Source organism: Passer montanus, unplaced genomic scaffold (genome assembly GCF_014805655.1).
Source record: "Passer montanus isolate IOZ18808 unplaced genomic scaffold, ASM1480565v1 scaffold31, whole genome shotgun sequence".
Lineage (NCBI taxonomy): Eukaryota > Metazoa > Chordata > Aves > Passeriformes > Passeridae > Passer > Passer montanus.
Genome location: NW_024367819.1, coordinates 10430774 through 10451722, shown reverse-complemented (window position 1 = coordinate 10451722; position 20949 = coordinate 10430774). Strand labels below are relative to the sequence as shown.

General features: G+C 35.3%; 1 protein-coding gene across 1 annotated transcript in view; it reads right to left on the bottom strand.

Annotated features, from left to right (window-relative positions):
• The window catches only part of ABCA13 (ATP binding cassette subfamily A member 13), a 169587-nt gene that overhangs the window by 123433 nt on the left and 25205 nt on the right, over positions 1 to 20949 (bottom strand). Inside the window, 8 exon segments of the mRNA XM_039714776.1 lie at positions 5248 to 5412; positions 7220 to 7414; positions 9927 to 10048; positions 10283 to 10359; positions 11525 to 11697; positions 13413 to 13531; positions 17010 to 18884; positions 19455 to 20616. Coding sequence (XP_039570710.1) covers positions 5248 to 5412; positions 7220 to 7414; positions 9927 to 10048; positions 10283 to 10359; positions 11525 to 11697; positions 13413 to 13531; positions 17010 to 18884; positions 19455 to 20616 — 3888 coding nt within the window.

Genomic DNA, 20949 nt, shown 5'->3' with positions numbered 1-20949 from the left:
CAAGACAACTGGATAACAGATGCCCTGATTCCAATGCCAGTTTTCATGAAGCATGCTCTTCTGGTAGATTATTCCTGTGTCACAAAGGCAGCAGAAACTACCAAAGCCATTTTGTTATGAACATTTACAGTGAAAAAAAAAAAAAAAACAGATGCCCTAAAAGCCTATTTTTCAAGTAGATCTTTTAACTTGTTAGATGTGCTTACAGTTTTTGCATATCTTGAGTCATAGCAGCATTTATTATTGCTGTTTGTTCCTGACTAGCATACTTCTAATGAGGAGAGAGAGCAATCTGACTGCTTTTATGGCTTAAGCACCATCATTCACCACATTCAAAAAGGAAAAGGAACAACAATAGTCTCATCCTCTGTGCAGCTCCACTTTTCAAATAATGGGCTTCGATTGTAAGTGATATCTCATGGAAGGCTGTACAGGTGCACAGCTCTAAGAGGACACAACTGCAAGGCATCTTGCTGCTGTGGTACAAATGAAGAGTGCACTGGCTCGCCTGATACTCATTACTGTAACAGATGCTTGTCAAGAAAGGCATAACTAGACTATCAGACATCATTCGAAGACTCCACAACTGGCAAGTAGAAAAACCACTGTAATATGTCAGACACACACATTCGGCACAAGAAAAAATTAGCATTTTATTGCTGGAATTTTTTTAAACAGAAGAGTCAATTTTCAAAGTAATACAGCACTTTACATAAAGACATAATCACAGACAATTTGGAAATTGCGCTGTTAGAAACAGTTTATCCTGATCAATGCATTTATTGAAGTGCCAGGTGCTTCTTTGGTAATTCTAGAAGAATATTAGTAAGTGTTGTTTAAAACTCAGTGTTAGCTGCTCACAAAATCTTACTTTTAAGGTACAGTTTCAGCACAGAGAAAAGTAAATAAGTAATACCCATGTTTCATAATAAAATCATCCACAGCCCTTGAATGAATCTGCTGGCATGGACTTCGGTGGAGAAATAAACTTTATTTATGCACAATGCTGTATAAAATTGGTTATGAATCTTTATTAGTGACTATTTGCACTAGAGGGATAAATGAGGCCTATTTCAGTCAAAGAGCACAAATGTGCTAATTAATTCTAGTTCCAATCAAAATAATTTGAAATTGAAATAATGAATATTTATGCGGTAAGCTGCCACTAACAGGCTGCATCTACTTACTATCTTTCAACTAAATATCCACTGACTCAAAAAGATATGTTTCTTAAAATTTGGCTTTGATAAAGTATGAGGAATATATAGTATGGCTCTCACCAAAAAGAAAAAGAGTTATCTTTGATCTAGTTTAAACTCTATAAAGTAGGGCTGTAATCAAGACTGATGAATCCAAACAACCAGCCTCCTACAAACTAATCAGTTAAGCAAGTCACTGTAGCAAAGTCACGGAAGAGGAAAGCTGGTATGGAAGATTAAAAGGTTGTCTGGAACTGGATTTTCAAATGGAGACAAAAAACTCATAGCATAGGAGCTTCTGACTTAACAGAACAGCTGTATGCCAAAAAAATATTATGAATAAAAAGAAATTCACATAGAATAGTGGATAAAAACAAATTCACATGGTATTTGCCATTTATTCATAAAAAGAGACTTAAAAGTCATACTGGGCCACAGCTTGCACATAAATCTAAAATACATTCTGAATCATTACATTAGAGAGAAAGAGAGAGAAAGAACAATAGAATTTTCCTGGAAAACTACAAGGAGCTTCAAGATAATTCAAAATTTGATGAAACCAAAGGGCCAAAGGAAATAAATTCAGAGAAATAGATAATCCTAATTCTTGGGAAAAAACCAAAAATACAACAAAGTCTTTTTCATCCTGAAATTGACAGAATCAGGAGAATAATAGCAAATTTGCTGATTTGATTAAACAGTTCTCAGAAGCCTATGAAATTTAGATAGCACTATTTGAAAAGTAGAAAAAACATCTATACTCAAGAATAAGAAGTATAGCGATCCAGGAAATAATGGATATCTGGTTCTCATGTTTATTTAAGCAAGATATACAATGAAAATTAAAGGGAGAACATTAAAGATAAAAAATATTTGAGAAGCAAAATTTAATGCATTCTCAAGTTATCATGCCTGACCAACACAACATATTTACGTGGGAGGGCAATTCCTTTCTCCACAAAATGTTACAAGCTGACTCAAGTTTAGGTGAACTCTAGCAACCAACTCATGTTCATGCTCCAGAAACTATTAATCATCAATTAATCTAACTGCGGATTAATAGTGGTGAAAAAATTGGCATTAAGACAATGTTGCAGGGAGCCTGTTAACAGGGAAAAAAGCCACAGGATTACAAAGAAGTTATTACTGTTTTTTTCTGTGAGCCCCAAAAGAAGCAAATTGCCTAAATTTGCCCATCATTTAATACCAGAAGGCATTGCAGGAGAAAAAAAGATGAGAATGCAATATGGCAAAAACCCAAATGTGTAATTCAAAGAAAATTGAATAGAAAGATCACCAGTGCAAAATCTTATTTTTCAACTGAAATCATGAGATGTTGCTATAAAATGGAGGTCACCTCAGTATATCACTCATCCTTAATCATCTAAGAGATCAAACTGTGTGCAGTTTATGAAAAAGTTGAATGCAAGTTTAGGGAAGTCATTTTAGTAGGTATAGACAAGAATAAGTAGGCTACAAAAGTCATCAGTTCTCATTCCCCTCAAACACTGCACATATTTCTTCTTTCAGACGTTCAGGATTAGCCTTAAACCAGCATTCCAAAACCATGCTAGGCTGCCTTAAGCAACTGAGAGCCTGATAGAAAAAGCTAAAGCAAAAAACAAATGCTAAAATTAGTCACTTCAACCTATCAAAGCAGAGAAGGACTGTGACTGGCCTTCCACACATATATGAGCAAGCCAGAGAAGTTAAAAATGTTACATAAATTTTTATATACAAGAATAAACATAGTAGCCACAAATAAACCTAAGTCAGAATTTATTTGTTTAAAACCCCAACAGGTTGTTCTACAATGATAGGTTCAACAGGGAATTTGTTCAAGTTAGTGGAAGGATTACAGAGTGAGACCACCTCCTACAATTAACAGCATTTAGCAACTCAGGAAGTCCCCTGCAGCTTATCTATTGACAAGTGACAAGCATCCAAAAAATTAAGTATGAAAATATAAGTGAATAATTTCAAACAGCAAAACACAAGCAAAAATCATTCTTGAAATCAGCAGTGTTCTTCTTCAGGGAGTTATCCATCTATTTAGTGTTTTTAACAGTAGAATCTGGCACCATATTCCAGTTAATGCTGATAGGTAAATAATGAGCTTTTACATCATCTTTTATTACAATACATGTACCTTTTCAATTCAACTCCACATTTTACAGATATATTAAAGTTATTTCTTCCTTTCCAGTTTTTCTTTCAGACAGTAATCCATTATTAGTATGCATAGTTGACAATTACTTCATTACCTCTTCCATTATAGAAGTTTGGGGTTTTTTTAATTACCTTCAATGTCTTTCTGACAAAGGTCCACATATTTTACCCTAAAAACATTCACATTCTTTATCTGATAATCTTTCAATGTCACTGAATTACTTTGCTCTTGGTAATCATGAAAACAAAAATCTACAAGTACAGGCTCTTTTGGAAATAGAAGAAAACATTTAAGGAGGGGTATGAGCAATATATGCACTTCAATGGAGCATTTATTCAATAGTACAAGTTTGGCAACCATAAAAAGCAAAAAAAAATCAATAATTAAAACTTATTGGAAAGTATAAAAAATCAAGTTAAAAAATAAAAGAAACAATTTTACTAGTCTTCAAAATTTAAAAAAAGTTGCAGACACAGAAGGACAGAAGAGCCCTTGAAATCAAAAATGTTACTTATTAATAAAATAAATGGGCACTGATTATTTTAATCTTCCACAAATTATTAGGTGACTAATAAGCCCCAGCAATTTCACAAGGTAAGGGATTTAGCAAAACATTAGAAAATAAAGATTGTGTGGAAAAAAAGTGATCAAAAAAAGTTAGGAGTAAAAAAGAACAAAAATTACAACGTTAAATCTATGGCATATTATGGGATAATAGGGGTGGTCATGGAGCAAAGCTTAAAACTGTGAGCAGATGGCCCTCTGCTGTTCCATTTGTTCCTTTGCAAGCTTTTTTTTTTTAATAGCACCTTTTGAGAGGTTCTTCTAGCAAATAAGAAACTTTGTGATTTTAGTCCAAAAAGAGTATTTCATTTGCTGGAAGGAAAGTCTGATACAAACTGACCTAGTTTAAGGAAAGCAGAAAAAATGCAAGTGTCTGATGAAAGTCACCATTAATTGCAGCAGCCAAAGAGAGAGGCTCTGACTGATAGATGCACCAGAACAGCATTTTTCAACATGCCTCTATCACACAGATTAGAAGATCTTGAAAAATGTATCACTAAGGAAAATAGTACTTAGGGCAGTGTTTACTCTGTACTCTAGCAATAAACCAGATTGCACCATCTATCACTGTGGGATCTTTCAGCGGTTTGAAATTTTAAACCAGATTTAATCGTCAGATTTCCACAAAGGACAACAAACCCAAAAGGTAATGACGGACTTCCTATGGAATTGGAGCCTGTTTTGAGACATAAATCTTTCTGGTCATTCATTTAGCACTAGATCTACCACTGTGCTAGCTGTGTAGATGTGCATACAGCAACTGCCCTTAAAGGCAGAGACAAAAGAAATACCCCCACTCAACCTCATGCCACTTATTTTAGTGCCAAGCAGAACTATCACACAAACCCCTCAGGTGACACAAACAGAAACATGTAGCAGATAGAAGAACTGCATAGGCTGTCTGGAACTCATATTCCTTAAAATGCAAAGCTATTTCATGTAAAAATAAAATGGTCTGCTCTTAAAAGAAACAAACAAAAAAACACTCTTAGCAGAAAACGCCTGGCTAGCTGTCTCTAAATCACAGATGAGAGATAATGCTAGTCAGCTGACAAACACTGAGGTAACTTAGACTATAATCTCTTGAATTACCAAAAAAACCCAAGATGAAAAAAACAACAGAACACCAGCCTTGGAATTACCAGACTGCTTGAAAGAGATCAAATGAATCTTCCTAGGGTTTATGGACTCTTCTCAGCATTCCCTACTTTCTAGGAAATAATTTCTAGTAGTGTGCCTCCTTACTAAGCACATATCCCTACCTAATCACCTCACAAGGGGAACTAATTTTGCATATTGAAATCCTACACATACCTGCTGCAATGCAGAGATGTCAAGCACACCAAGACTTTGAATTCCTTGGAGGAACACTGGAAGCTTCTCCATGACATGTTGGACTTTATTGAGAAGTGAACTGATACTAGAAACCACATCCAGTAGCATATTTAATACATTGCCTATCTCAGGTGGTATCTGGACCTTGGAATAGAAGGGAAAAAAACACAACAGAAAATTCCAGTTAGAAACAAATGTTAACCTTTGAATGAACACTCAAAATTATTCAATCTTTTTCTAAAACTGATTATACAATGTTCCTACAAACCATGCTTAACAGAACTCCTTTTGATATAACTCTCCAGTTACTCTCAGATGAAGCTGAAGATAGGCTGTCTGTGATGTAATGTTAGATTTGGCTCATGGCAAAACAGAAATTAATATTCAGAGAACAAGTTTACACCTGCCAAGTTGAAGAGAGCTTTCCAACCCAAGATGCTAATGGGATCTGCAACATTCTATCCTTTTAGAATTCAGAGTAAATGGAAACTTTTCCTTCACCACTTTTAAAAGGTTCAATGCAATAATTCCATATTTTAAAAAAAATTTGTAAGTTAAATTAAATCTAGAAACCACTTTTATTGCTTAATATGACCCTTAAAGTAACTAACTTTCCTGCCACACTCTTCCTGTCTTTGAATTTTTCGTGCCCAAAATAATTGTGTGCATTTTATTACCTACTTGACCTAAGTTCAATTGGCTGTTTGCTATTTCCACCATGCAAATTTGTCATTATGGATTTTCTCTCTGTTTCCTTTGCTTTTGGGGATTAGCTAGATGATATGATAATACAAACTGATTCATTGTTACCTCTCTATGCAAAATAATAAAACCACTATAATCTCATTAGATAGTTTCAGTGCTTTCTCTGATTATCTCTTTTATCCACTTTTGTCTTCTGACTATAATGTCTGTGCTTGATTTTCTTCTCAGCTTTACATAGTTTAAAAAAAATGAAAGATACCCATAAAAAAATCTTATTTAGCTAAAAAATTATTATATTTTTTATCCATTATAATCTAGGATGAGCTGACAACATTTTTTACTCTTTGCTAGGATTTGATTAGGTTTCTGTAGAGTTCAGTAGAAACACTCATCAGAATAAGCACTGGTTTATTTTCTTCTATTTTTTCCCCCTTCTAGGTTTGCAGATAATTCAGGAAGTAAAATATTTTCTTTCCCCTCTGGTATCTTTACCTACAGTGGGAAATTATCTTGTTTTTTACTTTCTGTATCTGATCTGCTTAACTGAGCATGCAGCATCCAGAACACAACCTGAAACATCCAGAAGAAAACCAAACCTCTGTGGCTTTAGAACAAACCATTCTTCCTCACAATTTTATAAGGATATTTCAGCTATTCATGCTCACATTCTATGTTCTGTCAATCAATTACCCCCAAAAGAACTGAACGAAATGTCTTCTAACTATCCCATTCAATAATTCTGTGCTTACAGATAAAACCATTACCTCACTGAATACCCATACTAGATTCCAGATTATCTACAGTTATACAGATAATAGTTGTGCTATAGACATTTGCATCCACAGTGCTATGAACTCTTCTTAGAAAATAGTTTTGTCATTCTTGTGATGTGAGCACCTGTGCTGGTTTTAGTTCAAATATTGCCAGATCAGTCTTCCACTCTTACAAATAATGAAGTGACTAATTGCATGAACTGCAAACTCTGCTAAAGATTATTAAAAATATGTCTTTGACCTCCTGTGTTTTCTGCAAAGCTTTTGTAATTAGCTCCTTAGTGATAATTTTCCTGAGGAAGCATCTATCAGCCCTATTTTTCAACTGTTTTATTTTGGGGAGCCAAACAAAGACAAAAAATGCCATATGTCCTCTATTTGCTTTCATGGAGAAAGAACATCTGAAGAAAAAAACATAATTATTAATGTATCTACCTGTATGTTTCATACTACCTTCCAATAAATTATCTTACCTTGTAAATGATGTGACGTACATTCAAATTTTGTATAATTGATACAAACATGGTATACAAGTCCAGTGCTGGTAAAGAGCATAATTCTGCCACTACCAGGGATGTTCTATTGTCTTCAGGGAGCTTTAGCAGCAGGCTAAGTACTTCTTCATCACATCTTCCAGTTAAAGCTACCACAAAGGCACTGTAAAGAACCTATCACAATATATGTGTATTAACATTTTTTCTCCCTGAAATGCATCACCATTTTTTATAGTCAATAAGGTAAAAAATTGTGTCACAGTAACATGATAATTTGTAGGCACCAACAGGCCTGAAATAATAAACCATACAGCTTTATATCAGATTGCTGTGTTCTTACTTTATACTCCTTGTACACATAAAAAGATGAAGTATATTTCTTATAAGGATTTGCTTTCATTTTTCACAGGTCAATCATTCATTCTTGAGCATTCATACCATAAGCAGGCATATTTACAATGCTGAGCATGCTCCATCTAGCAGATATACACCTCTGCTGCAGAAACACATGAAGATCACAATCTAGGTGCGTGAATCACTAACATCAAACAATGTGGTCCTTTCCTTCTTTCAAAGGACACACAAATTTACCACTTGGGGATGCCTATATGGCATAATGTCTGCTCTCAGCCAGCTCACATTTCTCAGTTAAGCACTGTTTTAAAGTCTTATTTAATAGCAGGTGAAGGGACTGCAGACCCTGGGTGAGGCTATAATGAAACATTCTTGGATAATGGCAAGTGCTTGAAGTCCAGATATCTCAGGAGCTCTTAGCTACCCATTCTCACCAAGTCCAGAAAAATTAAAAGTTTTTTAGGAGCCTGTAGGAGGCTCCATTGTACTGCTCAGGACAAAATCTGCCTCTACTGCCTCCGCTGAATGCATCTCTTGCTGCTAACAGTACCCAATCAGGTAGAGGACTGCCAAGACAGTCAGGATATGCAACTTAACCCTTTAGTTCCTACAAACATTTTATTTTCCAACTTAATGATTTGATTTTTTTTTTATTCTGGAACGGAATTTTGCCTTTGTGATGCTACAAGGTTTTCTATGTATTTAAAGATTCACTTTTTTGTGTGTGCGTTCAAGGAACAGAATATCAACATAATTCTGCGAGCCGCCTAAGATGATACTGATTTGGATTTCTTGCTGGGAGGAAATTTGACTGTGATGCAATTTGATATTTATTTCAAATGTGCCTCACAGGTATATCATCAGTTTGTTGCAGTTTTAACACATTCTATGTTTTAAGTTCTTCTGAACTTTCCTTGCAGCTTTCTGAGAACCAGAGCTAATCCAATCTCCTACACTCAGTAAATGAACACTTATAGTCTTCAGGTTACAGGTTTTAAGTGATTTCAAATCACTTTATCCCATGGTAATGAGCATGGCCAGCACATAACATCATGACAGATATTATGGGTAAGTGCAATAAGAACAAAAATTCCCAGGGTTACTCTTACTGTTCCAGAGGAAAGCACAGTAGTAGTATCTAATCACAGAAATATAGGGCTACAATGGGCCTATAGCTATCATTAGGTTATCAGACAGTGGCTTTATAGACAATAAACATAATGGGCATGCTTACAATATAGCTCTAGAAAGTACTTGTGCAGCTTTCATAATCAGTAAGAGACACAGGCCTTTAATGCTCCAGTTGGACTGGGGGAGGATTTAAGCACTAAGCAAACAAAAAATTCTGTATCATTATCCAAATGTGAGATGTGTTTATATATCTAAGCTCTACATAAGACTGGCAAAAAGTAATGATGGAAAGTAATTTGACAATTCAGCCAATTAGCATTATTATTCCAAAGGATCAAAGGTGCACTGAATCCCATTTAACTGAATTGCTTTCAGATGATTTCTCTTATTACCATCTAGTGATATCACAATAACAAGCTAACAATAAAGGCAGTCACAGTGCCACAGAAGCAGAAGAACAAATCATCTGTAAGTAGTTATGATGGTCTGAACTGCCTTTTTAATGCTGCACTTTTCAGGAACAGAGCTTGCGGCAGTTTCTGCAAGCGGAGCATCACTGACACCCAGTGGCTGCTTGACCGAGCTGATCAATTTGCACCAAATGCACCTCCAGCTCTTCAACAGGCACTCACAGCAGAGGGAACATGTTAGACAGCTGGCATTTCTCATGATTTCGACTGATCTCTGGGATCACAGGAAAAAGCAGAGGTAACACACAGCCTTTCCCTCAGAAAACTTTCTCAAAAGTCAACACCTCAAAGGGAAAGTAAAGCAGGACAGTGGTAAGATAATGTAAGAATGGTGAGGAACACATAAGGCAATTTAAAAAATAGATATATATAAGACAACTCCATACAAGGAGCGGAGGTGGTAAGGTACAAAATGGTAATTCCAGAAACCCTCATCTTTTTTACAATACCAAGACAGCAAAGTTCCAATTGTGCATCAGCACAAGAGGGTAAAACAATGTTGATAGTGATAAAGCAGTGTCATTTAGACCAGAGGAATAGTGCTACTATAAATTGATATCGTAATGCATCACATTATTACTTTAAAGTCCTAAAACTCCCAAAGTACTTCACGTGGAAGTGATAAGTGAAAAGTTAAGATTCCACAGAAACAATGTGGCTTGCTTTGCTTCAGCTGGCACACCATGCCATAGATTTACCCACTAATTTGATACCTCTTTTTCATCTTTTACCTCTGAATGAGAGACACTGGCTTCCAAAAGAGTATTGACAGTTTCTTCAGAAATATTGACAGAAGAACCAATGTCCAGACTCAACTGAGTAATATTCTTCACAAAATCTTTGACTTTCGCATCTGGAAGAGAAAGAAAATAGTACCAACAGCACCATATTTATTAATTAGATTTCCTACATTAATAAGGTTTCCTACATTCAATTCACTGTGAGTGACAAAATTGCCATATGTCAGTAGTAGTAGTGTGGTAATAAACAGTGTCCCTTTGAAGTTGAAAGAACAAAGAAACAGTTATTGTCCTACAAAGTTACACTAGAGTGACTTATAGAAAAAGCGAAGAAAACTGGAACCCACCATTCACAAGATTAAAATTGCTGAGGAAAGCTGCCGCTGGATTTTCAGACAATTGTAGCTCCAAATGTTCTGTTACCCTGGAAAGATAGCCTTAGTTTCACAAGTTATCAGAGCCAAATCATTGGCATTTTGATGTATAAGGACAAACAGAAAGAGTGAAACAGGACTAAGAGAGGCAATAGGGTCCCACTGTGCTCTGTGTGCACACACTGTGCATGCAGTCAGCACCTCCACAGACCTTCTCATGCAGTATTTACATGGTGCAGAGGTCATCATATGAGACTGCATACATAGAGATACACATGATACACATACATATGTAGAGATAGATTCCCACAATGACTAAGGGCCCTAGCAAACTGTAGCTTATAGAGAAGGACAGGTCTAGCAACATCTTGCTTCCATGTTTCTCACTGAACACACATTTTTAAAACCTAGAGATCCAAATCACAGTTCAGGATGAAAAAAATGTCTAATTATAATTTAAGTAGTAAAGAGTATGCACACATTAGATATTATTTTCTCTTTAAAACTGGACATGAGCCTGTGCTATTTAGGAGCAGCATTTAGTCTCAAATTGTTCTGTATTATTACTGTAATTCATAGACACCTCTCAAGCCTGTTGTGAAAACAATCCAACAGTCAAACCAGTAAAGCAACAGTTATAACAATGTCTACTTCTAGCTGATTGCAAATATGAAACACTCTGTAGTACCAACTTTACTTAAAATCTAATGGTTTTCCCCATGCAAATTACTATCAGAAGTTGTTTGGACTTAAATCCCATCAGATTACAATCACTGTATTGTGTTTCTAAGTCTTTGAACTGCTGAACTGATCTGAGTGATTAATATTTCACAAAAATATATGCAGCAATTGAGAGGAAAAGCCATATCAAAAGAGTTATAAACAAAAAAAATTGGACTCAAAATTTTGACCTAACTTGAGTCACAGGAAATTGAAAATTTTCTTAGTTATCATCCAAAGCATTCAGTTCGTGGAGCAGCAGAATCTGCTGCAAGTGCTCGGCAACAAATGGAAGAGTTTTTAGAAATATTCAGTTATTCTAAATTACTTAGATAATTTGTATATTTTATCCACTCAGTTTTAAGCTAAATGAACAAAGCTTAAAAAGACAATATGTCTCCTGTAATCACTCAGTTTAGAACACAGACATATGCACAGAATAACATCACTAATGGTGAGAAACCATTTGGGGTACCAAAATGAGAAAGGCTTTACATTTGCAGTCGTCTCTGGATGTTCCCCAACATTAGGTGGCATTCACAGCTGTCACTGCTGGTATTCTGCAAGACTCCCACGAAGCTCTCCAAAGCATTGGAAAGTTTTTGGTTAATATATGCCATACTCTCACAATCTCCCTTGTTGAAAGCTGTCAAGTATCTTCCAACATCCTGCAGAACACAGTGATCATATGGTTAATGAATTCATGAAATTGTGTTATAGCTAGAACTAGCAGCTCTCAGCAACCAGATGATTTATAGCTTCAAATGAGAATTTGGGTAAGATAATATTCTTTTAGTCATTATATGATTAATTAAAACTAGAATAAATATTTTCAAGAAGCAAGGAATTTTCAAATATTTGAGTTTTGGAAACAATTGGTTTGGGAATTTGAACAAGCCTGTCAAGGAGAGTCATCCACCAATAGAAATGCCAATCTTTTAAAATTTATTTCAAAATTAAATGAGCTGTTCTTTTTTCTTTTTTTTTCCTTTTAGTCTGACCATTTTTATCTTTTTCCAAAAAAACTCGTTTTGAACACAGATGATTTATAGCTTCAAATGAGAATTTGGGTAAGATAATATTCTCTTAGTCGTTGTATGATTAACTGAAACTAGAATAAATGTTTTCAAGAAGCAAGGAATTTTCAAATATTTGAGTTTTGGAAACAATTGGTTTGGGAATTTGAACAAGCCTGTCAAGGAGAGTCATCCACCAATAGAAATGCCAATCTTTTAAAATTTATTTCAAAATGAAATGAGCTGTTCTTTTTTCTTTTTTTCCTTTTAGTCTGAACATTTTTATCTTTTTCCAAAAAAAACTTGTTTTGAACATCAGTTTTGATTCAACAAACCAAAATATCTGGATCCTCATTTCCAAAGTTCTTCATGCATTACCTCTGTATAGTATGGACTTTTATATTTTCTCCTGACTATTAGCAGTTTTGACTTTGAGAAGCTTTTTTAATATTTGCACAAACCAAAATATCTGGATCCTCATTTCCAAAGTTCTTCATGCATTACTCTCTGTATAGTATGCACTTTTATATTTTCTCCTGAATATTTACAGTTTTGATTTTGAGAAGCTTTTTTAATATTTGCTGAAGTAGGTCATAGAACAGTGGTGACTACACAAACACATTTGGCCTGCAAAAGTCTGCTTTGAGATATAAGTAATGCAACTTGTCATCTATTTACTTGAACACATGGCTGTTCATATCCGAAAAATGTCCAGCTAGACAAAGCAGTAGAACCATTTAATAAAGAGAAGACAGATTCTGTACTAAAAAGCATGACTTTAGTATTTTGTCTGCATACAGCACACTCGTCTGTGTACACATATGTGTGCTATCCAAAGGCCTGCTTCCATCTATAGGTGAGTCTCTATGTGCCAAATATTAGTCTCATCTGCTGGCAATTTCATGTTAAAGGAGAACAGACTGAACCAACTGGTAATCACAACTGCTATTTTAGCTGGAATTATTCTGGCTAAGAAGTTGTTTCTTTTCCTTGTTTAATTTCACAAATGTTCCTGTGAAAATTTAAAAGTATAAATGTACTGTAACTCATTAAATGACAGAATGACATAATTTAAAGGAATTAAAAATGGGCTGCTGTTTGACATTGATTAACAATCCAATTGTCCTAGTTATAGGACTTGTAACAAATCAAAGTCATACTTAAAGCGTTTAAATATTTATTTAAGGAATTTCTTCTGGGTATCTCTATCAAAATTAACAGAGGTATACCTATTTAAACCTCAGGTTTGTATAACCACTGTGGGAACTTGTCCTTTAGACAGTGGGGAAAAAAAGGAAACTTTCATTAGTTTCCAAAGTTTAACACATGTTGTAAAGTACACTTGTAGGTGAGGGAATCATTCAGACCTGATAATGATCTTGAACCACAGCAATCCCTTCAAAGATAGCGAGGAGAAAGTGACCCGTTAATCCATCTTTACACTTTGTAATGGCGCAGAAAATGTTGGTAAAGACAATGGGCTCTTCTGTAAGAGAAAATGTCCAGATTTAATCAGATAAAAAAACCAACTTTAAATCAAATTTAAAGTTAGCCAACAAGCAAGGAAGATTTTTTTTTTTTTTAAAAGGAAGGAACATCTGATGTGTTAAGGCGCAGAGAAATATTTCTAACTAAATGTATGTATCATTTCAGAGGACAAGAAAGGCTAGTTTGATTCAATTTCAGTTACACTTCTCCATTACATTTTCCTGATCAGTAATAAGAGCATCCCTACCTGCTGCAGAACCAAAGACCATTTCCTTTTTGCTCTTCATTACCAAGAAGCTCATAAGTAAGAGCTCACAACTGTGAGAAGCTGAGTGTATTAACCACATCTACCTTCTCCTCAGGCAGGCTCCCCTGATGCTGTTTCCCTCTAGGAACATCTGGGTGTTACAAACCCTCCACTGAGCAGTAGCTCTCAAACCAAGTAACAAGGGAACAAAAACAGCATTACATAAGCATTTTCCATATCTTGGGATAATGAACCCATATAGGATGATAGTGTTATCCCCCTGGTCATCCATGGAGACTGTTTCTACCCAAGCTTGCAGGCACCATATCCTTGGAAAAAAACCTGCTTTTTGCTGTCTGCAGTGGGTTTGTACATGGGATAGTAGAGAAGGAATTTGACTCAACTGCAGAATTCTCATTCAGTCCTAAGGCAATTTTTTTAGCTGTTTTTTTTTTCCTTAAGTTTTTTTCTTAAGTCAAGTAGAAAGAATAATAAACATTAAACACTGCTTCTAGAACAAGCAAACCTTGATCTTGCTCATCAACATAACACAATACTATTCCTCAAATCAAACCAAAACAAGCAGTTTTCATCTTTTCCCATTAGGTTTCATAATATTTTCTGTAACAAATGAAACATTATGAAACATTCCCACAAACAGAGGATTGAAATGAGAATGACAGAAATTTAGTTCCCTAATCTGAGTTCTCTCAATAAATAGACTGTTCTTCAGAGGTCAGGGACAGAACACAGGTACCCGGATACACAATTCTAATATCACTTATCCTATCTCAACATCACTACTGTTTTACTCTTTGGAACTACATCCATCACAGGAGAGTGGAGAAGACAGTCAAAACTGAGTTATAATCACATCTTACACTCTTTTGGAAATTAATTTGGCATAAGACATTACATATTTCATGCCTTGCCCTAGAAGGGCAGGTTAATGTCTCCTAATTGCTCTTTGCAAACAATTCTGGGCATAGTTGGCTAAAATATGAGCTTTGAAAAGCACTGGGTTTTGTTTCCCACAGAAAAAATAATATGAATTTATACTAAGGTCAATATCTATATTCAAAGGTTTTAGCCTTTCTTAAAGTGCACAACTTGGGAGCATATACATAAGGAATAAAACAAAGTAACACATTAAAATTTGAACAATTTGTTGAAGATTGAATTTTTCAGCTACAGGTAGCCAATTCACTGGTGTGACAAGACCAGAAGTGGGAGATGCTACTTCCTTTAAATACTTGCCCCATTTTTCCTTACTGTCAAATATACACTGCCCTGTGGCAAGTCTGGCTCATTAAAAAAAAACCCTGTGACCTGACTCAGCTCACTAGCTGAGGAGGAGCAGGAAGATCTCCTGCTTTCCCTGGGATTTTAAGTCTACATGAATGCTCCAGAAAGAAATAATTCCTTTGTATGATCTGTATCAGATTTTTTCCATGTGCCTCTGTTGGTTTAATTTCCAGGCATCAGTATGCTTGCTGTGCTTGGCATCACCCAGATTACCTTATTTGTACAAAAGCTTGCTTTTGTTAAGTTAAGTAAAGCCTTAACTTCTCAGCACTAATACAGGGGTCCCAGAGTCACTACTGCAGTAACCAACCTGAAAAGATTTTGAGAATATTCAAAATGGTAAATTGCAATTTCTGCAATAGTATGACACTATCAGGGTATAAATGTTCCCGAAGAATGTTGCAGATTTTAGATGCTCTGTAGAAATATCAAAAAGAAAACATTATTTTCATTCCAAGGGTACCACAGAAAAATTTCAAGACGTGACAGTGCACAAATGCAGTATTCAATGAACCAGACAAGGATTTCAATATTAAATGTTATTACATTTGTTTGAACTATTTCAAAATCAGAATATAATACTTCCATGTTAAAAAATATACCATAAGAGTGCTAGAAAATACCTTCACAAAATAAGCAAAATCATAATAGCTTCAGAAATACTGAGAAGCCACATCATATGCTGACTTGATGGTAAAGAGCAGATAATCAGCATGTAGGGAAAATAAACCACTTTTCTAGTACTTGCTTTTGATATTTTTCAACAGATTAGGTTAATACTTGACCCTGATGGACAATGGTTTCATGTATTTACATAAAATTAATCATAAAGTTCAAAATACCACATCACAGCATCAACTTTACAATGCCATTTCTCAGTTGGTTTATGTCAGTAGGACCAGGAGCTCCACCAGAAAGATACCCTAGAGCTGTTTGGAGCAACCAGCTTGTGGCTCATTCAATTTTGTTTAAATGCAGCAACTCCAGTCTAGCAACCTTTCTATTAAGTAAACCATCAGTAAATCTGAAGCAGTTTCCTCTGCTTTTGGATTACATCTGATCTGAGTAATCAGGCAAATACGATTGTGAGCTCAAGATTCCTTCAGACAACGTATTTGTTAAACTGAAAAACTTAACACAATAGCCATAAGACATCAACAAATTTAAGTTAAAGAAACTTCATATAGCTGTATTTGGATATAGAAAAAACCTTCACACACCACAAAGAACTAGGCTCAAGCCTCCCTTAACATTTAGCTCCAAAGGCAAAAATAACTGTTGCCTGTCAATTAGTGGGGGTTCAGTATTCAGACCTGCAAGGATTTTAAAACACAAGTATCTTCAAATAATTTTTTCTGTAATTGTTCCAAAGAAACCAATTCAACTATCAATACATATGACTAAACACAATAATTTGGTCCACACAATACCAAATACAGCTGGTCTGAACAATATGAGTTGGAAAAAATCTGAAATGAAACACTAATTAACCTAATAAAAGTTATCATTGAGCTGCTCATAAACAGAGAGCCCTTCTGTCATAGTCAGCACACTTCCTAAAATGTGTACATGGAAAACACTTACCTCAGTTCTGCCATTACATCCTTATGCAAATTCATAAGTAAGAGTTTTACTTTATTCCTGTCATGTTCTGCAGTGGACTGAAATATTATTTGCAAAATCTCTTGCATGATCTCCAGAGTTCTGCTTTGGGACTGTGTAGAAGTATTTCTATATGGTGCATTATAAAAAAATGAATCAATTAAGTCAGCTTTATGAAGCTTGGAATTGTTTGTATGCAAAGGTTCTTCTACAACATCAAGGTCAGCAATTATATGAAGGAGGCTGTTTAGCAAAACTGAAAAAGCAGGTTGAGTATTATTCAATTTCTCTCTGCTAAAATGACTGTCACCAAACAACACACCAGTATAGTCCTTCTTAGACTTATTTTGGAATAGCTCTAGAAAGGCAATAATATCTTTAACAGCCAGCAGTAGGTCATTTGATGAACTTTCATTAGTGATAAGGAGAATTAGAATATGCATTATTTTAGAATAATTTTTATCGTTACACTCGCATAGAATGCTCTTCACAATGTCTTGTATATCTTCAAAATTTCTTGATATGGCATCTACAGATGATGTCTTAAACTGCTCTAGTAAAACATCAGGAGCCATTGAAGAGGACTGTCCAGTGGCCAACTTTAGTAATTGAATCTCTTGATCTATCACCACAAGTAAGTGTCTAACACTGAAATTCATCAATAAATTTTCTATGCTTGTAACTACAGGAAACAAGAAGTTCTCAAAGTTGTCAGTTATATTCGTGTTCCCACTTAAAGCTGATATTGTCATAAGCACTGTGTGTGTCTGGTTTCCAACAGATGACAGTGTCATCAAAGGCTGAATTACAGAAAGAAAAGAAAGGACAGCTTCAGTATTCAGGAGTCTGGAAACTTCACTGGTCATGTTCTTAACATTAGTAAGAACATTCTTAAGTGATATTCTTGACTCTCTGTTCCAACTTAGGCCACCATAAAGATTATCCAGCTGTTCAAGAAGTCTTTTGGCCATCTCCATTTCTGACACTGAAACGCTGCCCAGAGTTTCTATGATTTGTAAAGCCATTTGGCTCTTTGGTGTGAAGGAACAATTGATTGCATGTGTATTATTCACCAGCAGTGGCACAGCATGAAGGGATAGCTCATTCCAAAAATCTAGCAGCTCTTTGAGAACTGAGCTATTTATATGATGGAGCTCAGAAAACTTCAAAATGATAGAGTTCCATTCTTTAATCTGATGAAAAAAGCAAGTCAAATTGTGAATGATATCCAGGTGAATGTCCTCCATAGAACAAGCAAAACTGTCATCCAGAGTGATAAGTTTAAGCTCCTTAATAATTTCAATGACTGCATTGTAATGAAGAGTAGAATTGGTGTGCACCAAGTCACAAGGTTTAACAGTGGTATCAATTTCAGGTGTTGCTGTTGTGAAAGTCCAGCAGAATGCTGCAGAAAAACAAGCAGAGGCCTCTCCAGGTTCATCCAAGATGTCTGACAATGCCTCCAGCAATGTTAGAAGATCTTCAACCTGGTTAGAGAACTCCTCATCAGTAAACATTGGCATTTTTTCTTCCTGAGTCAGTATGAAAGCATATATTTCAGCTAGTGCTTCTGTAACATTTCCATGATCCAATCTTTCTGTAAGGTTGATGACATCAAAGAGAAGGTTGAACACATCTTCTACATTGTAGAGCTCATCATGTTCAAAAAGCTGTGTTATTTGGCGCACACCAGTCAGGTTCCAGTAACATGAGAGGTTCTCAAATGCATCCCACCAGTCTGTTAAGGTACCTAACCCAGAGCTCTCAAGGTTAAAATGTTTGATATTTTTAAAGAAATTTTCTAGGTTCTCCTGGACCTGTTTGAATCTACTTATCAAAAAGTCAACATCCAGGTTTCTCATGTTTTGCACCAAGGCAACCATATGCTTTAGAAACTCCTTTTCATCTCTTAATGGAAAGACAACAAAAGCAGGAGACTTGAAAACTTCAAGTGCCTTCCTTACCAGTTCAATATTCAGACCTGCTGTTTCTATCATTTTCTGAGGAAATGTTTTGTGTTCATCCTGCAAGTTTGAGTCAAGTTTTCTAATCATATATTGGAAGTACTCCATCAGCAAACTGATATTTTTCTCATGCAAGAAAAGTTCAGTCTCAGTGTCCAAGTAAGAAGAGCTGTTTTCTTGGAATTCAAAAGTTTTGTTTTTCAGAAGACTTTGGACTTCTGACAAGAGTTCCACTGATATAAGATAAATGTGGTGAAAAGGATTAAGGAGCATTTCTGAAGTCTTATTAAAACCACGGGTTGACTGACTAAAATAGGTCTTATTTGACATATGCAATGAGGTCCCAACTAAATCACTGGTAATGGTTTGTATTTGCTCTCCAGAATTATTTAAAAGTTTAAACATAAATTCAAGCACATTAATGTCATGTTTTACATAAAGTTCAGGGAGAATAAATTTCAAAGTTTTTGCTATGATATTGAAATAAACACTTGCACAAATCATATCAGAACCACCTAGGGAACATTCAGGGAGTGTCAAATTAAAAACCAAATTAACAAAGTTCATCACATTCATTAGCTTAGCATCTGTCTCAGCATTTCCCAGAGATTGCAGAAGAAATAAAATATGTTTTGCACTTTCAAGGTGGGAAGGTGACTTGTATTTTTCAGTGAAATTACTTAATCCATATATCCATGTGTTACAATCATCTGCTTCATCCATTGCACTATAAAAGTTTAGAAAGGAGTTAAGATGAGATAAAAAATTTGTTTGCAAGTAGCTTATGTCTTTCAGACTATTACCCACAATTAGTTTGGTAATATTCTGGAAAATGCTGATACAAACTATATATTTGTCTTGAGGTACACTTTTTAAAAAAGCAGATGTGTCATTTATCTCAGTGAGAATAATTTCAAGTTCCTCTTGGGAGAGCTTAAGAATAGTAGAAAGGGAATTTTCAATGGAAAATATACCAGCACCCTTATCTTCTCCCTCAGATCCTCCTGAGATGAAAGCATCAGGCCAAGAATTCAAAACCTCTTCATTAACAATCTTCAGTATAGATTTCTGCATTTTAGTTATCACAGCTCCTATTGTCTCTAAAACACTTTCTAAACTGCTATCTTTAAGCAAGTTTGTGACTTCAAATGAATTGTTAATTACACTTTGAAGATTAACAAGGAAAGCCTCAAGATCTTTCAAGTCATTTGAATTGCCACGTTCCTGAAATACAGCTTTTAAAAGCTTCATTGCTGCTCCTGTAGCTTCAACAATAGCCATAGCTGTATTATTGCAGAGTTCATCTTGAGTTACATTTAAAAGGTTTTCAGAGAGATATGCCAAATCATCTCTCAGGCAGACAAACCAGGTTGAATTCAAATTTAAGATTTCTGATGCTTCTTCAAAAATCTCGGTCCATGCCTGAAGCCATGTAAAAGTGCAGTGCAAAGCAGAAGGCACACTTATCTTATCTCCCCAGTTGGTTACGTCAGACAGGACACTGTCCAATGGAAGCAGAAGTAAGTTATAAACCTCTGCTGAATGTTCTATTGAACTCATGTTTGCTAGATAGAAATCAGTGCACCCATTATTTACCAGGCATTCTGGAGGCAGATCAAGAAACTCTTCCAAATAACATAAGAGATCTGTTTGGAGCTCTTCATCTATAAATAAAGCTTTAAGACTGCTCAGAGTGTCATAAACAACTTGTATATCTTTGTTTCCATTCTGTGCAAGAAACTGTGCCTGAAACTCTGTGTAATTGTAAATTAATAGCAATTTTTCACAGAGAGACTTACTGGTGAGGTTCCAGAGAAGATCAAAAGTTTCAAACAGAAAATCAAAAACTAGCTCCTTATTTTGCACATCATGCCATACTTGAGAAGATGACATACTTTTTGAAACCTCATAAAGAAGTTTTAACAGTGTGTTATTGCTTTTCATATTTAAAACCAGATCATCATTCTGGTACAGAGAGAGAATTTTTGGAACAAGTGAGGCCACAAAAGTGCTGTTTAATTTTTGGATATTTCTGAGGAAATAATGCACAAGTTCTCCTAATTCTTGTACTTTATACATAAAAGTTGCATTGGAGAGAAATAAAGAGGAGGTATTACTCACTCCAGGAATTGTGCTAAATGAGACATTGACATGATCACCAGACAAGGATTCAACTTCAAAGAGATTTCTTTGCAAGTGTCCACTAAAATGTTTTAAACGGTCCAAAGCAGTAATATTTAACTCTGGCCAATCAGTCAGGATCTTTTTGAGCAACACCATACTTCTATTATAGATTTT